The 19,606-nt window shown below is 42.4% G+C and overlaps 1 protein-coding gene across 1 annotated transcript in view; it reads left to right on the top strand.

The window, feature by feature from the left end:
- Positions 1-19,606, top strand: part of ABCA4 (ATP binding cassette subfamily A member 4) — a 153,924-nt gene that overhangs the window by 83,370 nt on the left and 50,948 nt on the right. The window contains exons 19-24 of the mRNA XM_087719273.1: positions 2,828-3,005; positions 6,116-6,247; positions 8,061-8,200; positions 8,669-8,806; positions 12,416-12,606; positions 16,609-16,702. Of these exons, the coding sequence (XP_087575399.1) occupies positions 2,828-3,005; positions 6,116-6,247; positions 8,061-8,200; positions 8,669-8,806; positions 12,416-12,606; positions 16,609-16,702 (873 nt within the window). The remainder of the gene's footprint in view (positions 1-2,827; positions 3,006-6,115; positions 6,248-8,060; positions 8,201-8,668; positions 8,807-12,415; positions 12,607-16,608; positions 16,703-19,606) is intronic.

Genomic DNA, 19,606 nt, shown 5'->3' with positions numbered 1-19,606 from the left:
ACAGAGAACGACTCCTTTTATCAGCCAGCCAGGGTGGGAGGTATATACTTAAAGTCACAACCCCTGGTATGCCCAAGTGTGGGAGGAAGGTCACACTTCCACTCTCTGTCATTAGGCTCGTCACAAGAGTCCATCCAGACAGAAACCCAATATTTTTACTGTTGCCTTTGTTATATTTGTGTTTTTTTTTTATTTGTGCTGATAAATAAATAAAGGAAGACTAGTATAGATCTATTTCAAGCTATTTAGCTCTCATCAGCTAGCCATATCCTTACTGGGATTCGAACCTGTGCTCTATTGCTTCCCAGGCAGGGAGTTAACCATTTGAGCTACAGAGAACGACTCCTTTTATCAGCCAGCCAGGGTGGGAGGTATATACTTAAAGTCACAACCCCTGGTATGCCCAAGTGTGGGAGGAAGGTCACACTTCCACTCTCTGTCATTAGGCTCGTCACAAGAGTCCATCCAGACAGAAACCCAATATTTTTACTGTTGCCTTTGTTATATTTGTGTTTTTTTTTATTTGTGCTGATAAATAAATAAAGGAAGACTAGTATAGATCTATTTCAAGCTATTTAGCTCTCATCAGCTAGCCATATCCTTACTGGGATTCGAACCTGTGCTCTATTGCTTCCCAGGCAGGGAGTTAACCATTTGAGCTACAGAGAACGACTCCTTTTATCAGCCAGCCAGGGTGGGAGGTATATACTTAAAGTCACAACCCCTGGTATGCCCAAGTGTGGGAGGAAGGTCACACTTCCACTCTCTGTCATTAGGCTCGTCACAAGAGTCCATCCAGACAGAAACCCAATATTTTTACTGTTGCCTTTGTTATATTTGTGTTTTTTTTTTATTTGTGCTGATAAATAAATAAAGGAAGACTAGTATAGATCTATTTCAAGCTATTTAGCTCTCATCAGCTAGCCATATCCTTACTGGGATTCGAACCTGTGCTCTATTGCTTCCCAGGCAGGGAGTTAACCATTTGAGCTACAGAGAACGACTCCTTTTATCAGCCAGCCAGGGTGGGAGGTATATACTTAAAGTCACAACCCCTGGTATGCCCAAGTGTGGGAGGAAGGTCACACTTCCACTCTCTGTCATTAGGCTCGTCACAAGAGTCCATCCAGACAGAAACCCAATATTTTTACTGTTGCCTTTGTTATATTTGTGTTTTTTTTTTATTTGTGCTGATAAATAAATAAAGGAAGACTAGTATAGATCTATTTCAAGCTATTTAGCTCTCATCAGCTAGCCATATCCTTACTGGGATTCGAACCTGTGCTCTATTGCTTCCCAGGCAGGGAGTTAACCATTTGAGCTACAGAGAACGACTCCTTTTATCAGCCAGCCAGGGTGGGAGGTATATACTTAAAGTCACAACCCCTGGTATGCCCAAGTGTGGGAGGAAGGTCACACTTCCACTCTCTGTCATTAGGCTCGTCACAAGAGTCCATCCAGACAGAAACCCAATATTTTTACTGTTGCCTTTGTTATATTTGTGTTTTTTTTTTATTTGTGCTGATAAATAAATAAAGGAAGACTAGTATAGATCTATTTCAAGCTATTTAGCTCTCATCAGCTAGCCATATCCTTACTGGGATTCGAACCTGTGCTCTATTGCTTCCCAGGCAGGGAGTTAACCATTTGAGCTACAGAGAACGACTCCTTTTATCAGCCAGCCAGGGTGGGAGGTATATACTTAAAGTCACAACCCCTGGTATGCCCAAGTGTGGGAGGAAGGTCACACTTCCACTCTCTGTCATTAGGCTCGTCACAAGAGTCCATCCAGACAGAAACCCAATATTTTTACTGTTGCCTTTGTTATATTTGTGTTTTTTTTTTATTTGTGCTGATAAATAAATAAAGGAAGACTAGTATAGATCTATTTCAAGCTATTTAGCTCTCATCAGCTAGCCATATCCTTACTGGGATTCGAACCTGTGCTCTATTGCTTCCCAGGCAGGGAGTTAACCATTTGAGCTACAGAGAACGACTCCTTTTATCAGCCAGCCAGGGTGGGAGGTATATACTTAAAGTCACAACCCCTGGTATGCCCAAGTGTGGGAGGAAGGTCACACTTCCACTCTCTGTCATTAGGCTCGTCACAAGAGTATATATATATATATATTAGATACCTTTCACCCTGGCTTCGCTGATAACGGATAAGAGCCTGTGGCCTAATGGCTAAGATGTCTGCCTAGTATGTAATATAGCCCAGGTTCGAATCCCAGTAAGGGTATGGCTAGCTGATGAGATCTAAATAGCTTGAAATAGATCTATACTAGTCTCCCTTTATTTATTTATCAGCACAAATAAAAAAACACAAATATAACAAAGGCAACTATAAAAAAAATATTGGGTTTCTGTCATGATGGACTCTTGTGACGAGCCGATTGACAGATGATGGAAGCAGTTAGCTTCCTCCCATAATTGGGGCATACCAGGGGTTGTAAAAATCTAATAGATACCTTTCACCCTGGCTTCGCTGATAATGGATAAGAGCCTGTGGCCTAATGGCTAAGATGTCTGCCTAGTATGTAATATAGCCCAGGTTCAAATCCCAGTAAGGGTATGGCTAGTTGATGAGATCTAAATAGCTTGAAATAGATCTATACTAGTCTCCCTTTATTTATTTATCAGCACAAATAAAAAAACATATATATATACACACACACATACATACACACACACACACTGTTTTAGAATTCGTAATTCATTATACTTAAGTAATGTGACCACTGATGTTAATAAATCACTTTTATTGAGAGTTGCAACCATGGAGCTTGCCTATCATTTTATAAAATAGATTTTTCTTTGTTTCAAGCAAATCCATATTTTGAAGTGGAGCCCTCTGGCTTAAAGCCTGGCGTGAGCATCCAGAATTTGGTGAAGATCTACCCCAATTGTTCCAAGCCAGCAGTGGATGGAATGACCGTTACCTTCTACGAGGGCCAAATCACGGCTTTCTTGGGCCAGAATGGTGCTGGAAAAACAACCGTTATGTAAGTCAGTCTGGCTTTCAGAAAAAAAGAAATTGATATGAAGCCAACAGTTAAATCATTGGACGAGAATCGGAGGATCCTCAGCTGTGAAAGCTCAGTATGTGGCTTTGGCAAGCCATTTATCTTTCATCTCACTCTACTTTAAGAGTGTTGTTTTGGGGAAAATTGGAAGAGATCATTACTGTGTGTACTATTGTTTTGAACATAGGACAAAATAGGCAGACTTAGTGGTGGGTACGCATCAGGCCAAGGAATCATATTTGTGCATCTGATCTGCTGGATGTACATGCTTCGATTTCATTTAACATTCTGAAATAATCCATAGCTTCACAGGAACATGGTGCCTGACTCCTATACAAAAAAGATGATAAAACTGAGCATTATGTACTGAGCAATTCATATAATAATGAAACGACAACTTTCATTAACTTTGCTTGTGATGATGGGGTTTAATTTTGCCAAGGCCTTTCTGCTCTGATTGTACTTCCTGCTAATTTAACTTGCTTTCAAAGCCTTCCTCATTAGCTGACTTAAATTCTTCATTGACTCAAAAGGCAAATAAATAACCTAAAATAGGCATCGCACTGAGTGTGCTCAGTTGAAAGCAAAAAAAAAAAGTGTAAATCCCACCAACAGTTGTGTCCAATGCCTTGTTTGTTATATTTAGCTACGTTCCCCTCTGAACCTGTGTGAATGTCAGCTGACATATTGATTTAGAATAGTCTTTTCAATCAAAAGTGCTTCTAAACAGCTGTTTGCCCAATGAGTCAAAATATATTTTGTTATTCTGTGTCTTAATTAACATAGAACAATCGGGTTGGAAGGGACCTCCGAGGTCTTCTGACTTTCTCTTCAAATAAAGCTTAAAGGATATAAATGGACATTTCCAGCTAGAAATAAATTATATCTGATCTTTTTGTAAAAACTAAATGAAACAGATGGGATTCTTTGCACAAAATTTTGAACCCAACCTGACCAGATTAATCCAGGAGACCTGGTGCCTGTTGGCTTGGCTTCCCTTCGAAGGCACTTGATTTCCCTCAACCACACCTTTCTAAATCACAAGTGTGTGATTTATTGGAAACCTTCCAAATAAACTCCTCTCTCTTTGTATGAATGCCTGGCTGGACTTCTGCCTGTCTGATATTGCAGCCTAGCTTCCTTGCTTGATGATTTAAATGTTCAAACATATTCTAAATTTGCATAGTCATAAAGTTATTCCCTAGAGCTATCTGGAATTTAGACCCAGGAGCAAACCTTTCCAAAGTAGATAGTACTTTGTCCCTAGGAATAGATCGATCCTGTTCTCCTGTCTCAAACATTGCGAATTATGATGTCAGTTCATCTACTTCAGCTACACTCTGAAGTAAGAGGAGAAGAAAAAAAAAGATTATTCTAAAATAGGCAACGTTCTGAGAGAAGGAAATGCCTAATAAATAATGAAATAGAAGAAACAAACGCAGATGTCTCTCTGGAAGAGCAACGTTTTCCTGGGGTCAGGTCTTGCGCTCAAAGAGATGGAGAGTATTTTGTCTGGAAAAGCTGAAAAAGCAATGAAATCACAATGTTGATATGGCCTTTGGGCCTATGAGAGTTCCAGGTGCATGGTTTCTCAGGAGTCTGGACAAACATTTTTTTGGCTTTAATTTCCCAATGCCGCTAGGTTTCTTCCTGAGGAATTTTGGTATACTGTGGCCAAGTCAACATTGCAAAAAAAAAAAAAACTGTGGACATTGCAGTACAGCTACATCTGTCAGTTTTCATAGGAACGTAGAGATGAAAATAGGTCATCTAGTCTCTGTCCTTGCTACAGCAATAGCAATAGCCGTTAGACTTATATACCGCTTCATAGGGCTTTCAGCCCTCTCTAAGCGGTTTACAGAGTCAGCATATCACCCCCCCCCCCCCAGTCTGGGTCCTCATTTCACCCACCTCGGAAGGATGGAAGGTTGAGTCAACCTTGAGCCGGTGAGATTTGAACCACTGAACTGCAGATAACAGTCAGCTGAAGTGGCCTGCAGTACTGCACCCTAACCACTGCGCCACCTTGGCTCTTACAGTTCAGGAAATCTGCTATTACAGTTCAGGAAATCTACCTGTGCAACATCCTTAACAAGTAGCATCTACCTTTGCTAATAGTCTACCATATTCCAAGGTAGTCTGTACCACTCTGAAATTGCTCATTTCTCCCCAATGTTCTATCAAAATCAAGTCAAATTTGAACCCGCTGCCTTAGATCAAAATTATTTATGCAACATTGAATAAATCTTCCCTGCCATTGGTATTGCAGCCCTTCAAAGATTTGAGGAAGACAGAGTAAATTCAAACACTCTTCTGGTATTCTGAAATAAGATTTGTGATTGGAGGCTTCATTTTTTTAAATCTGGGCTAAGCATCTACAGAGCTAAGTAGTCCTAGTTCCATGGATAATTTAAGGTTGGGAAAAATTTAAAGAAATGAAAATGCTTTTAAAAAAAATGAAAAACATCATAAAAATGAAAGGTTTAATTAGGTCTGTATTGTTTCGCCAGTTCTCCCAATTAATGCCAGGACACTCCCTCTCTTTAAAACCCAGGTCAGACACAGGGACAACAATTTTTAAAATACAGGGTAAGAAGAGAGTATGTATTTTTATTCTGAAAAAACAAACATATCATTAGAAGTCCTTTCGTATTAACAGGTCTTTTTGCACATCCCATCTTAAACTTATTATATGGATATCACCTTCAGCCTGTAGGAAGATGGTTTGGAATTTAAGATAATTGCTTTCCGGAAGGGAGGGAGGGAGAGGAGAGAGAGAGAGAGAGAGAGAGGGAGGGAGGGAGAGAGAGGGAGAGAGAGGGAGAGAGAGAAGAGAGATATTAAAAGTGTTATCAAAAACATACTAATTCATTCATTTTTGCATTGTGTTCACTTCAGTGTCTCCAGAGATCTCAGGCACCAGTTAATGGCATCTGTGATCTCCATTTATCTGAAATAATGGTAATAATAGCTGTAATTTAATTGTTATTTGGGATTATTATATTATTATCATGATTACTCATTGTAAATCCAATATTCTTTATTCAGGTATTTGATTCCTTTTAGTGGTCCTTTTTTTTTTTGTCTAGGTCTATCATCACAGGTCTCTTCCCACCTACATCTGGAACAATATTGATTGATGGAATGGACAACCAAATACACATCGATTCCATCCAGCAGAGTTTAGGCATGTGCCCCCAAAACAACATCTTGTTCAATCAGTAAGTGCTAATAGAAATGTACTTCAAAGTTCTTCAAGGAGCCTTGTTTTTGTCAGTAAAATGCTATAAGGTGCCATGATATTGATATAAGGGGCAGGTCCAGTGGTGGGTTTCAAAAATTGTTTGAACCTACACTGTGGGTGTGGCCTCCTTTGTGGGAGTGGCTTGCCACCCATGTGACTGGATGGGAGTGGCTTGCCGCCCATGTGACCGGATATGAAGACGCCGACGACACTTGTCAGAACCACCTAAAATTACTTCACACACAGCACTGGCATGCATAAGAATATGATGTAAACTTGTTTTTTAAAAGGCGTCTTTGGTTTGCGTTAAAACAACTTCAACACACGCAATGTTCTGATTGCACCACAAACGCAGTAGCCATCCTTACCTTTCACAGAGGCACTGAGTTTTATAAATATGAGCATGATAGTGTAGAATAATCACATCCAAGGACCAGTGGTGGGTTTCAAAATTTTTTGGAAGCTCTTCTGTAGGTGTGGCCTGCTTTCCGGGTCCACTGGTGGAACCTCTTCTAACCGGTTCGGTAGATTTGACGAACCGGTTCTACCGAATAGGTGCGAACTGGTAGGAACCCACTTCTGGGCAGGTCACAATTATGCCCAGGATGTGTGAGGTCTGTAAGATACTTTCTCAGCCCTTTTTTCTGGTGTGTGCAGTAGACAGATCCTCAATGGAAGGCAGACTGATTGTTGTTGTTGTTTTTCTGCAGTCCTAACTATCTGTTGAAGCCTGTACCTAGCCTATTTGGTTCCTGTGCCAAACCAGGCAGTTTCTACTTGTAGTAAATAAAACTGATGTTGGCAAAATGCCACTTCAGTATTGGCACTCACTATTGTCTAATTCTAGTCTCCAGTCTAGACAGATCTAGACATGAAATGGCTCTTGATACCTGCAAAAGAGCTTCCCTATACTCTCAAATACTATTTCGGATGGATTATGTTCTCTCCTCTTTCATAATTAATGAAGCCCCTCCTTCCCTCTTCCCCTCCCTCTCTCACTCAAATAAGGCACCTGGAGACATTACAGCCGATACTGCACACCTATTTCTTTTGCCCACCCCCCAAAACAAGGGTTTGAACCAGTGGTGGGATTTAGCCAGTTCGCACCTATTCGGGAGAACCGGTTGGTTACTTTCTAAGCAGTTCGGAGAACCGGTTTTTGGAAGAAATCTTTTGTTTTTTCCCACTTTATAGGGCTAATCCTGTAAGGAAGGCAGGAAGGAAACATTCTAGTGTTTTTTGTAGCTTAATCTTTATTAGCAATAGCAGTTCAACTTATATACCGCTTCATAGGGCTTTCAGCCCTCTCTAAGCGGTTTACAGCATCAGCATATCGCCCCCACAGTCTGGGTCCTCATTTCACCCACCTCGGAAAGATGGAAGGCTGAGTCAACCTTGAGCTGGTGAGATTTGAACCGCTGAACTGAAGATAACAGTCAGCTGAAGTGGCCTGCAGTGCTGCACCCTAACCACTGCGCCATCTCGGCTCCTGCTTACAGAAACTGCCTCTCCAGTTAACCCTTATTACCACTGTAACAACTAAGGCGAAGTGCCCATCGACCTGAGTGACATTGATTTGGCCACGCCCACATGATCACATGACCACCGAGCCCCGCCTACCCAGCTGGTCATTAGGGCAGAGAACCGGGTTGTTAAATTATTTGAATCCCACCACTGGTTTGAACGTTTTTGAAGAAATATGAAAAGCAACGAATGCAACATTCTCATTTATTTATTCATTCATTTAGTTTCCTTTCGCCAGCTAAAGCCACCATGTTTTTTTTCTTGAGCCTTACTGTTTCAGAACACATCCAGTTCTACGCCCAGTTGAAAGGAAGAAGCAAAGCAGAGGCCATGTTGGAAACGGAAAAGATCCTCGAAGACATTGGCCTACCACATAAAAGGAACGAAGAGGCTCAAAACCTGTCAGGTGGGGGAAAGTCAAGAGAACCATCATTTGTCCAAAAGTTTACAAATCATCTATTCTTGTTCTGCGTTGAGACTCTGTATTTCTATCTTTATTTTTGCAAGACTTTCTGAGTATTTCGTAAGAAAAACGTTGAATACACATATTAAATGAGAAATAAATTTCAGAGCAATGCTTTGCTTGTCCGATGGGGTAAAACCTAAAAAGGAATCATACTGATTCTTGAACTATAGCATACCTCCTCTGGTCTAAACTTGTTAATAACATTAATCCATGCTTTCAAGTGCTTAAAGTGACTTATCTTTGAGTTTCTACTAGACTTTGTAAAGTTGACTTAGATAGTTGATGTGAATTCTCTTGTATGCTACCCAAAAGCAAACTTTCTCCTATTAAAGTAGCCCTTTCTTGGATAAAAATGTATAACTATGTTTTAAGATTCCTCTATCCCTGCTCCCCATTTCCCTTATTTAGGGGGCATGCAGCGGAAACTATCTATCGCCATTTCTTTTGTGGGTGAAGCTAAAGTAGTACTTCTAGATGAGCCTACATCTGGAGTGGATCCCTACTCCAGACGCTCTATTTGGGATCTCCTTCTGAAATATCGCTCAGGTAATTTTATTTCAAAAACAGTAACTCTGGCTTTAAAACAACTTTATATGGCTCTATATGAAGCGTGAGTTACTTGATATAGTTTGGATATGTATGTATACTTGGTGTTGAGTTATGTTTTGCATTCTGCAGCTTTCATTCCCTTCCCTTCCTTCCTTCCTTCCTTCCTTCCATTCTCCCTCCCTCCCTCTCCTCTTCTCTTCCCTCTCTCCCTCCCTCCTCATCCTTCCATTCCTTCATCCCTCCCTCTCCTCCTCCCTCCTCCCTCCCCTCCCCATCCTTCCTTCCATCCTCCCTCTCCTCGTCCCCTCCCCGCTTGCTCCCTCCCTCTCTTCCCTCCCTCTCTCCTCCTCCTTCTCTTCTTTTCCCTTCCTTCCTTCCACCTTCCCTCTCCTCCTCCTCTCCTCCTCCCTCCCTCCTCCCCTTCCTTTCCCTTCCTTCCATCCTCTCCTACTCCTCTCCTCCCCCTCCCTCCCTCCTCCCCTTCCTTCCTTCCATCCTCCCTCCCTCTCCCACTCTCCTCTCCCCTCCCTTGCTCCATTGTTCTCTTCCCTCCCTCTCTCCTTCCCTTTCCTTCCTTCCTTCCTTCCTTCCACTCTCCCTCTCCTCCTCCTCTCATCCCTCCTCCTCCTTCCTTTCCTTTCTCTTCATTCCTTCCTTCCACCCTACCTATCCTCCTCCTCTCCTCCTCCCTCCTCCTTCCCTTCCTTTCCCTTCCTTCCTTCCTTCCATCCTCCCTCCCTCTCCTTCTCCTCTCCCTCCCTCCCTTCCCTCATTCCTCCTCCTTCCCTTTCCTTCCTTCCTTCCCTTTCTTTCTTTCTTTCTTTCTTTCTTTCATCCTATCTTTATTATTTTTACAAATAACTAAAATCAGCAAACATATCCAACACACTTTTTCCTCTTATTCTCCCCACAACAACAATCTGAGGTGAGTTGGGCTGACCCTCTGCTATTGCCTATGTAGCAATAATTATATTTTCCTTCTGAAAATAGTTTTCACATTAAAATGGAAAAAAAAATAGCAATCATGAAGTTCATGGACTTTATGGCGGTGTGTCAGTGCAAACCCCGTCCCGCCCCCTCCATTTCCAAATGCATTGAGTACTCTCCGGGAGCCATTCGTTTGTTTATTGTGATTAAAAATGACAAGATGACACACATTCTCCACCAAAGGGGGAAGGTGAGAAATAACACCTGTCTCTAACATGCAACTTTACATATTTTGTCTTGCGTTATTGGTTGACAAGCCTTTGTAGTCCAAAACCTAAGGCTTTTAAGACATAACTAATTATATGTGGGCAGTGTTTTGACAGGTGCTCTCAACCCTTTCCTCATTATTAACTAACTACTCAACCATGGGGGGAACTATTATTTGGAAGAATAAAATTAATAGATAGTCATATTTCATTTAATGAAAGTGATGCTGGATTATTATCTAAAGTAATAGACATATTGAGCTGAAAAATGCCACAAAAATAGTAGGTTCATTAGTTTCATTATGTCCATTACAATAGCTTGTAACTATTATAAAACTTTAATTATAAAACTATTATAAAACTTCAGATTAATTTAGTGAAGTTATTACCCCTATGAATTTTTGAGTTTAGATAGCACCTGTCCATTTTTCCTGAACTGGACATTTATTGCTTAGTTAATTATATCTTTATATAAAAATAAATATATACTTAGGAATGAATATGTATGTATGTATGTATGTATGTATGTATGTATTTATTTATTTAGTGTCACAACCCCTGGTATGCCCAAATATGGGAGGAAGCCTACTGCTTCCTTTCTCTGTCTATCGGCTCGTCACAAGAGACCATCCAGACAGAACCCAATATTTTTTTACTGTTGCCTTTTTATTACATTTGTTATATTTGTGCTGATAAATAAATAAAGGGAGACTAGTATAGATCTATTTCAAGCTATTTAGCTCTCATCAGCTAGCCATACCCTTGCTGGGAATCGAACCTGTGCTCTATTGCCTCTTAGGCAGATGTGTTAACCATTGAGCTACAGAGCTCGACTCCTTATCAGCCAGCCAGGGTGAGAGGTATATATTTAAAGTCACAACCCCTGGTATGCCCAAATATGGGAGGAAGGTCACACTTCCACTCCATATATATATCTTTTATCTGATTATCTTTTTTAAAAAATGTATAAAAGATGTGGGCCCTTCCCTTCTCTTTTCTTTTGCAGTCAATAAAAATTAAATCAGAATTTTTTTAAAGTATGAACAAATAAAGTTACGAACTAGCAAAATTGAAGTTCAGTCAACAAATGAAGACCTTGCTCTGCTTATCCCCCCCCCCAAAAAATAGCTCCAACTTGTAAGACTTTATTAGAAATCAATCACATGATTTTTGTCATATGATCTACAGATCTTTGTGTGATTGCAATACGTCTGCCCTTTTTGTTTATAAATGATAAGTATTTTAAGTTTCCATTGATATCCACATGCCAGAACTCTTTTCAGATCCAGCTGGAATGTTCTTTTTTTTTTTCCGTAAACCTTTCCTGCTGTGTTTCAGGACAAAGCAATGTCGATCTCTGCACATTCAAAATGTTATAGGGTGTTTAAGCCAGGGAAAGCAATCCAAGGCAAAAATAGGTTTTAAAACTGAGTGCAATCATGCGACCACTTAACCATTGTAGTTCCAGGATCAATTATAGTCCTGAGTTAAGGACTACCTAAGTCAAGGACCACCAACAATATGTTCTCAATATTTCTCATGGTGCCTTCTAGCATAAAAAGTTTGCCTACTCCTAATGTAGACATTTGAAGATTCAGAAGATGTTAACGTTGTGTGTCATTCTCTTTGCTCCATCCTCTGAGATAGATTATCAGTGTTTGAAGCATTCAGGGATAACAGGGGTGGGTTCCTGCCAGTTCTAACCTCTTCTATAGAAGAGGTTCCACAAACCTACAGTGCCATTTAGAACCGGTTCCAGCTCCCTCCCCCCACCCGTCCACACGTCATCAAGATGAAGCACGAGAGGAGGAATTCTGGGAGTTGAAGTCCACAAGTCTTAAAGCTGTCAAGTTTGAACACCCCTGGGTTTCTTTTTCTAAAGGGTTAGGGGTGCAAGGGTCTTGTAACTTGACAGCTTTAAGACTTGCACACTTCAATGCCAGAGTTTCTGAGCCAACATGACTGGAGGGAGAATTCTGGGAGTTGAAGTCCACAAGTCTTAAAGCTGTCAAGTTTGAACACCCCTGGGGGTTGTTTTCCTGAAGGGTTAGGGGTGCAAGGGTCTTGTAACTTGACAGCTTTAAGACTTGCGTGCTTCAAATGCCAGAGTTTCTGAGCCAACATTTTGGTTGCTAAGCAAGAGCGTTGTTCAGTGAGTTCCACCACATTTTACAAGTTGGTCATGCCCACCCAGTTACATGACTGCCAAGCCACTCCCACTTGGTCACATGGCCGGCAAGCCACTCCCACAAAGCAGGCCACACCTACAGAAGAGGTTCTAAAAAAATTTGAAACCCACCACCGAGGGATAAAGGGTTCCTGTGTGCACATTATGTACACTCCTCTGCATCAGTCCCAGGTACAAATTTTGAATGCCCAAATTATGCTTGACAGACCTGTTGTTTCCCCTCAGGCAGAACCATCATACTGTCTACCCATCATATGGACGAGGCCGATATCCTTGGAGATCGCATCGCCATCGTTTCCCGGGGAAAGCTGCACTGCTCTGGATCACCTGTCTTTTTAAAGAACTCCTTTGGATCAGGCTTCTATCTCACCTTGGTTCGCAAGAGGAAAAGCGTGGAAAATGGTCAAAAGGATGTAGTAAGTGGTTAGCACACCCATTTTTTTGTGCAAATAGAATTTGTCCCCCGAGTGAATTCAGATATTGTGAGTGACTCCATGATTGCATATATTTTATTCAGGGGGAAGAATCAAGTGGCACTGCTAAATAACATCTCAGCTGGCCCTTAAATATCAATTATGCCATATTCCAGTGATGGCAAACTGTTCTGACTACCCCACCCCACCCCCAATCTCACACCAACACACACTCCAAGCCAAAGATAAGTCACGGCATTTAATTAACAGACAGACAGGTCCTTGGCAGCAAACCGGCACAGACAAGCTTGGGCAGCAATCCAGCACAGATAAGGCTTGGCAGCAATCCAGCCTGCCAAACTCACAATAATGTTCTCCGACATTAGTTCTGCGTTGACTTTTGCAAGAGGGGCGTGTGCACAAGCAGTCCTTTTATAGTCTGGAGAGGAGCCTAATTACCACCAGCTGAGTGCAATTACCTCCTGTAACTGCACAACTGTTCCTGACGCCTATTAGCTCTTCGGTGCCTTGCATCCAGGAACAACTCACTGCTGACGTCTGGATCACTCTCCCTTGTCTCCTCCCCACTGATCCAAGGCTCAGGCGCCTCCTGGTGGCCAACCAGCCTCTCTGCACCCTGCTCAGAGTCGGAACCCTGTCCAGAGTCCTCCACATCCTCCAGAGCTGACTCATAGGGCCCCTCGCTGTCGGAGTCTGGTGGCAGCTCCAACGGCTCCTGCTGGGCCACAACAGCAAACCTATGGTACGCATGCCAGAAGTGGCACATGGAGCCATCTCTCCATGCATGCCAGCCATCGCCTATTGCTGTTTCAGGTTCCAGCGTGCAATGTGCGCAGACCAGTTTGTCTTTGCGTGCCTGGGAGCACCGGAAACTGGAAGAGCAGCTCCCTAGCGTCCATGCACGATCCTGGAAAACGGAGTTTATGGTCTCTGGTGTTCCCACACGTGTGTGTGCCGGGGAGATGCTCCTTCTGGTTTCCAGTGCTCCCCTGCATGCACACACTCCCATTTTGGTGCCAAAAAGGTTTGCCAGCACTGCTATATTCTGTGCTATTTCTGTGACAATAGAAATGAATGTGAAGCAAAAGAATGAAAGAGCCATAGAACGTTTGTTTATTTGTATCCAACCTTTATTGTTTTTATATTATTTATAAACAACTAAAACATTGATGTGGGAATCTTGGTTGATAGTGGTTGGCTAGGGAGTGGTAGTTGAAGAGTTACATTGAAGCTGTAGAGCTCAGGAAGGAATACACTTAAGTTGGAAGAGAAAGGAAGAGAAACAAAATAGGTAGATAAGCCACACAAAAATAGGAGAGGATAGGTAACAGAACTGATAGAGTGAAAGGATAAAGTATTAATTGCTTGAGTCCTTGGGAGAAGGGCGGCATATAAATCGAATAAACCTAAACCGTATAACTGCAGCATTATTAAAAACTAAATGTGTTTTGATAACTGCAGTACCTTGTATCTGGGTTTATCTTTGAATGCGGTTCAAAAACTTGAATCACTCCAAACGTTTGCGACAGATATGCTAACTGGGACTGGCTAATCATAATCACACGATTCCAAGTATATTTCCAGGCCCAGTTTGAGATTCAAGAGGTCCCACCCCACAGAAATGAAGTAGAAGGCTACGTTGTGGGGTCCCACTTAAGCTCTTTCCAGGGAGGCGTAACTGGTACCCATATTACCAGCATCCCCACGCCGGAGACGATCCTCCGGACACTTCCATAGCTTCACATTCAATTTCATTTTGATTGCCTTATGATAAGCACCTACTGTAGTTTTTGATATGGCACAAGAGTGCCCCCTAAAGCATCAGGGAAGTTGAATTAACAGAATGCAGCTTTTTGTTTTCCAAAAACGTTGCTTCTCATTAATCCCACTAATAGAGTGGCATAACTAGTGGAATCTAGATTGGACTAGAGCCGAGGTGGCGCAGTGGGTAGAGTGCAGTACTGCAGGCCACTTCAGCTGACTGCTATCTGCAGTTCAGCGGTTCTAATCTCACCGGCTCAAGGTTGACTCAGCCTTCCATCCTTCCAAGGTGGGTGAAATGAGGACCCAGACTGTGGGGGGCGATATGCTGACTCTGTAAACTGCTTAGAGAGGGCTGAAAGCCCTATGAAGCGGTATATAAGTCTAACCGCTATTGCTATTGCTATTACTATTACCATTCCATCAGGAGTCACTAGGAAGATGGCTTATAGATACTAACATTTTTTGATTGGCTACATAAGCTCATAAGTTCAGAGCAGAGTATTTTATGAGCAAAATGGCAGTCTATTCCCCCAAAAGGATGGCTTTTACTTATGTTCCATATTCTTAAATTGGCGGGTGGGTGGGGAGGAAGTGGGAGGGAGGAGAACACCTTGGGAACAGCCTAGATGTCTTAAAAACTCAGTATCTTATTCAAGGATACAATAAATATTTAGTTTAGTTAGGTTAGCCTGATGGTATTGATCGGTTTGAATTCTCGGCTGTAACCTTCCCTTGCTTTTCCTTGCATTCCCTTTCCCCTAATCAGCCTCTTTCAATCTAAAGATTTGACTTCATTGGTTTAATCGGGGAATTTGAAATTTTTTTAAAAAACTTCCACATATGGAAGACAGCATGGTTCTATATCTATAGGTCTTATGTTTCCTGAGCAAGCCAGCAGTAGCAGCAGCTGAAACTCACCAGTGGTGGGATTCAGCCGGTTTGCACCTATTCAGGAGAACCGGTTGGTAACTTTCTAAGCAGTTCGGAGAACCGGTTGTTGGAAGAAATCTCATTTTGTTTGTGTGTAACAGTTTCTATGAATGCACAGTGCTATACCTTGAGCCAGCCCCACTGCAAGCTTAAGCAAGAATAACTCCATTACTTTAAGTTTCATGTGTGCACATTTGAAAATATACTCTGTAGACGGAAGAACCTGTTTTGTGGTTGGATTTCGCCATGTGCAAGACTGCCAATTGGAAATAGAAACAATAGCCATTGCAGAGTGACAGAGCCAAAAAGACAATATTTTTTCTTTAAAAGTTTAATGTGAATCAATACAATCAGTGGTGGGATTCAGCCAGTTCACACCTATTCAAGAGCAATTAGCAATTAGACTTATATACCGCTTCATAGGGCTTTCAGCCCTCTCTAAGCGGTTTACAGAGTCAGCATATTGCCCCCAACAATCCAGGTCCTCAGAGAACCGGTTCTTAACTTTCTAAGCAGTTCGGAGAACCGGTTGTTGGAAGAAATCTCATTTTGTTTTTTTCCCCACACTTTACAGGGCTAATCCTGTAAAGAAGGCAGGAAGGAAACATTCTGGTGTTGTTTCTAGCCCAATCTTTATTGCCCTGCTTACAGAAACTGCCTCTCCGATTAACCCTTATTACATTATAACAGCTAAGGCGAAGCGCCCATCGACCTGAGTGACAATAGCAGTAGACTTATATACCGCTTCATAGGCCTTTCAGGCCTCTCTAAACGGTTTACAGAGAGTCAGCATATTGCCCCCAACAATCTGGGTCCTCATTTTACCCACCTCGGAAGGATGGAAGGCTGAGTCAACCCTGAGCCGGTGAGATTTGAACCGCTGAACTGCTGATCTAGCAGTAGCCTGCAGTGCTGCATTTAACCACTGCGCCACCTTGGCTCATTGACTTGGCCATGCCCACATGATCACATGACCACTGAGCCCCCGCCTACCCAGCTAGTCATCAGGGCAGAGAACTGGTTGGTAAATTATTTGAATCCCACCACTGGAACCCACCCTCTGTAGGTCATTTTTTTCAGTGTTGTTGGTAGCTTCCCAAGGTCACTATCTGAAAGGTTCTAAGTCAAAGACTCTCTGTGCTCCTTATCATGCTCAGATACATTTTCCTTAAGATTGAAGAAAAAGCTGTTCTTCGCTTACCTGGAAATGTTCGCACTGTGTAACTATATGTGTTATGTAACATGAACGTAGAGAAAAGGACGACAATGCTATTACTTGTCTTCTTACAGGCCTCCTGTAGCCTAGGATCCAGGTGTTCCTGTACCTGCTCCAGCTGCTGTGCCTCGGTGGACAAAGGGCATACTGTTGAAGAGGAACTAGAAGGTAAGAACAGGGTTTGCTTCACATGTTCATTGCACAAGGTTGTTAAGATGGAACTGGCTTACTCACTTTCACAAACAATAGGTCTATCAGTGGTTATTAGGCATATTAAATAAATAGAGTTTCGGAGGACAAGATGTTTAGAAAAACCATCAGGGAGTGGCCGTGATAAAATTCTCCTTGGAGGCCTCCGGCATAAAAGGCTATTTGTGCTCAGAAGGACTCTCACGCTTCTAGTAAATACGCATTATGTCATTTTGGATTATATGTTGTAATCCCAGCATTGTCACAATTCCAACTTTTGAGCAAATGACTCTAGATCAAGAACTTTTATAGTGATTAGAATATGTACAACTGAAATCAATATGCTTATACCAATAGCAATAGCAATAGCAGTAGACTTATATACCGCTTCATAGGGCTTTCAGCCCTCTCTAAGCGGTTTACAGAGAGTCAGCATATTGCCCCCAACAATCTGGGTCCTCATTTTACCCACCTCGGAAGGATGGAAGGCTGAGTCAACCCTGAGCCGGTGAGATTTGAACCGCTGAACTGCTGATCTAGCAGTAGCCTGCAGTGCTGCATTTAACCACTGCGCCACCTTGGCTACCAGAGGTGGGTTTCACATAATTGTACCACCGGTTCGCCGCACACCGAAAATATGAGCGCACACGCACAAACGCTCACTTCGCTTGCACCTGCCTTCTGCACACGCGCATGGCCTTCCACTCATGCACTTTGATTGTGCGCGTGGCTTGCACACATGTGTGTGGTTTAGAAAATGTGGCTAAATAGGGCAGCATAGCCCCAGGGTGGGTGGGTGGCCACCCGCAGGTCGCCATTACTGGTTCAACTGAACCGGTCTGAACCAGTCTGAATACCACCACAGGTTTATATCTTGTTTCAGTTGTTAGTAAATGAGAATGATGATGATTTCTCCTCTGCCTTTTTTCTTCAATTTGCTTTTTAATTTTTCCCCCCAAAGAGCATTTCTGAATACAAAGCATGTGTGAAATTTCATTCAGATACCTTAACCAAGGAGTTGCGATTTCAGTGGGAAATCCCCAGTTCTCGCTGCTTTATTGCGTTAAATGAATATAGGCACCTGCAGAAATTATAAACGGTGTTTCTTGATGCTATTTGAGAGAGCCAGTTTGATCTAGTAGTTGAAGCAACAGGCTAGAAAGCAGGAGATTGTCAGTTATAAGCCTACCTTAGCAGTGGTGGGTTTCAAAAATTGTTCGAACTTACTCTGTGGGTGTGGCCTCCTTTGTGGGAGTGGCTTGCTGCCCATGTGACTGGGTGGGAGTGGCTTGCCACCCATGTGACCGGATATGAAGATGCCGATTACCCTTGTCAGAAACACCTTAAATTACCTCACACACAGCACTGGCATGCATAAGAATAGGATGTAAACTTCTTTTTTAAAAGGCATCTTTGGATTGCGTTAAAATATCTTCAACACACGCAATGTTCTGCTTGCACCACAAACGCAGTAGTCATCCTTACCTTTCACAGAGGCACTGAGTTTTATAAATAGGAGCATGATAGTGTAGAATAATCATATCCAAGGACCAGTGGTGGGTTTCAAAAAATTTTGGAACCTCTTTTGTAGGTGTGGCCTGCTTTCCGGGTCCACTGGTGGAACCTCTTCTAACCGGTTTGGTAGATTTGACGAACCGGTTCTACCGAATAGGTGCGAACTGGTAGGAACCCACCTCTGTACCTTAGCCATGAAGGCCAGCTGTTAACTTTTGATCACTGTTTCTCAGCTCACTTCACAGAGTTGTAGGGGAAAAGAAGAGGAAAATGTGTTGGATATGTTTGCTATCTTGAGTTATTTGTAAATTTAAATAAAGGCAGAATATTAAACAAACAAACAAAATACTTGATAGTGTGATCCTTGAAATATATTTGTCTGAGCCACAAGGGTCAGCCACAAGAGGTGGCGCAGTGGTTAGAGTGCTGTACTGCAGCCACTTCAGCTGACTGTTATCTGCAGTTCGGCTGTTCAAATCTCACCGGCTCAAGGTTGACTCAGCCTTCCATCCTTCCGAGGTGGGTGAAATGAGGACCCAGACTGTGGAGGCGATATGTTGACTCTGTAAACCGCTTAGAGAGGGCTGAAAGCCCTATGAAGCGGTATATAAGTCTAACTGCTATTGCTGTTGCTATAGTGAACAGAATGAACGTGGCTATTCTCTCTCAACTCCCTATAGAAGAGAATATATATGTGGCTCAAGAGTTGAAATTTGGAGACCTTGAGTTTGGCTGTTTGCTTTCAGACATTTCATTACCCAACTAGATAACATCATCCATGTGAATGAGTATGGAGTCTGCTCCCTCTTTATACACCATTCAGAAACCTAGCCTATCCGTTCTGAGGAGGGTTTGTGTGTGAGTTGCAATCAAGCAGGAAACAATATCCTAAACAAGGAACTACTAAGGAGAAAACTACACCTGCACCAAAACTGGCAGGGCAAGCTACTGTGAATAAACAAGTAGTAGATCTCCTACCAGAGGTGGGTTCCTACCAGTTCGCACCAGTTCGGTAGAACCGGTTCGTCAAATCTACCGAACCGGTTAGAAGAGGTTCCACCAGTGGACCCGGAAAGCAGGCCACACCTACAGAAGAGGTTCCAAAAATTTTTGAAACCCACCACTCACACACACACACACACACACACAGACTCACAGATAGAGAGAGAAAGAGAGAAAGAAAGGAAGAACGAAAGAAAAAAGAAAAAAGAAAGAAAAGTGAGTGATGAAAGAAAAAAAGGAAAAAGGAACAGAGAGACAAAAGGAAGGAGAGAGAGAGAGAGAGAGAACACATGGCCAGCAAGCCACTCCCACCAGGTCACATGGCTGGCAAGCCACTCCCACAAAGGAGGCCACACCCATAGAGTA

This window comes from Thamnophis sirtalis, unplaced genomic scaffold (assembly GCF_051295495.1).
Source record: "Thamnophis sirtalis isolate CommonGarterSnake01/CBP01778 unplaced genomic scaffold, rThaSir2_p1.2 scaffold_7, whole genome shotgun sequence".
NCBI lineage: Eukaryota > Metazoa > Chordata > Lepidosauria > Squamata > Natricidae > Thamnophis > Thamnophis sirtalis.
This window is presented reverse-complemented; position numbering and strand designations above follow the sequence as displayed.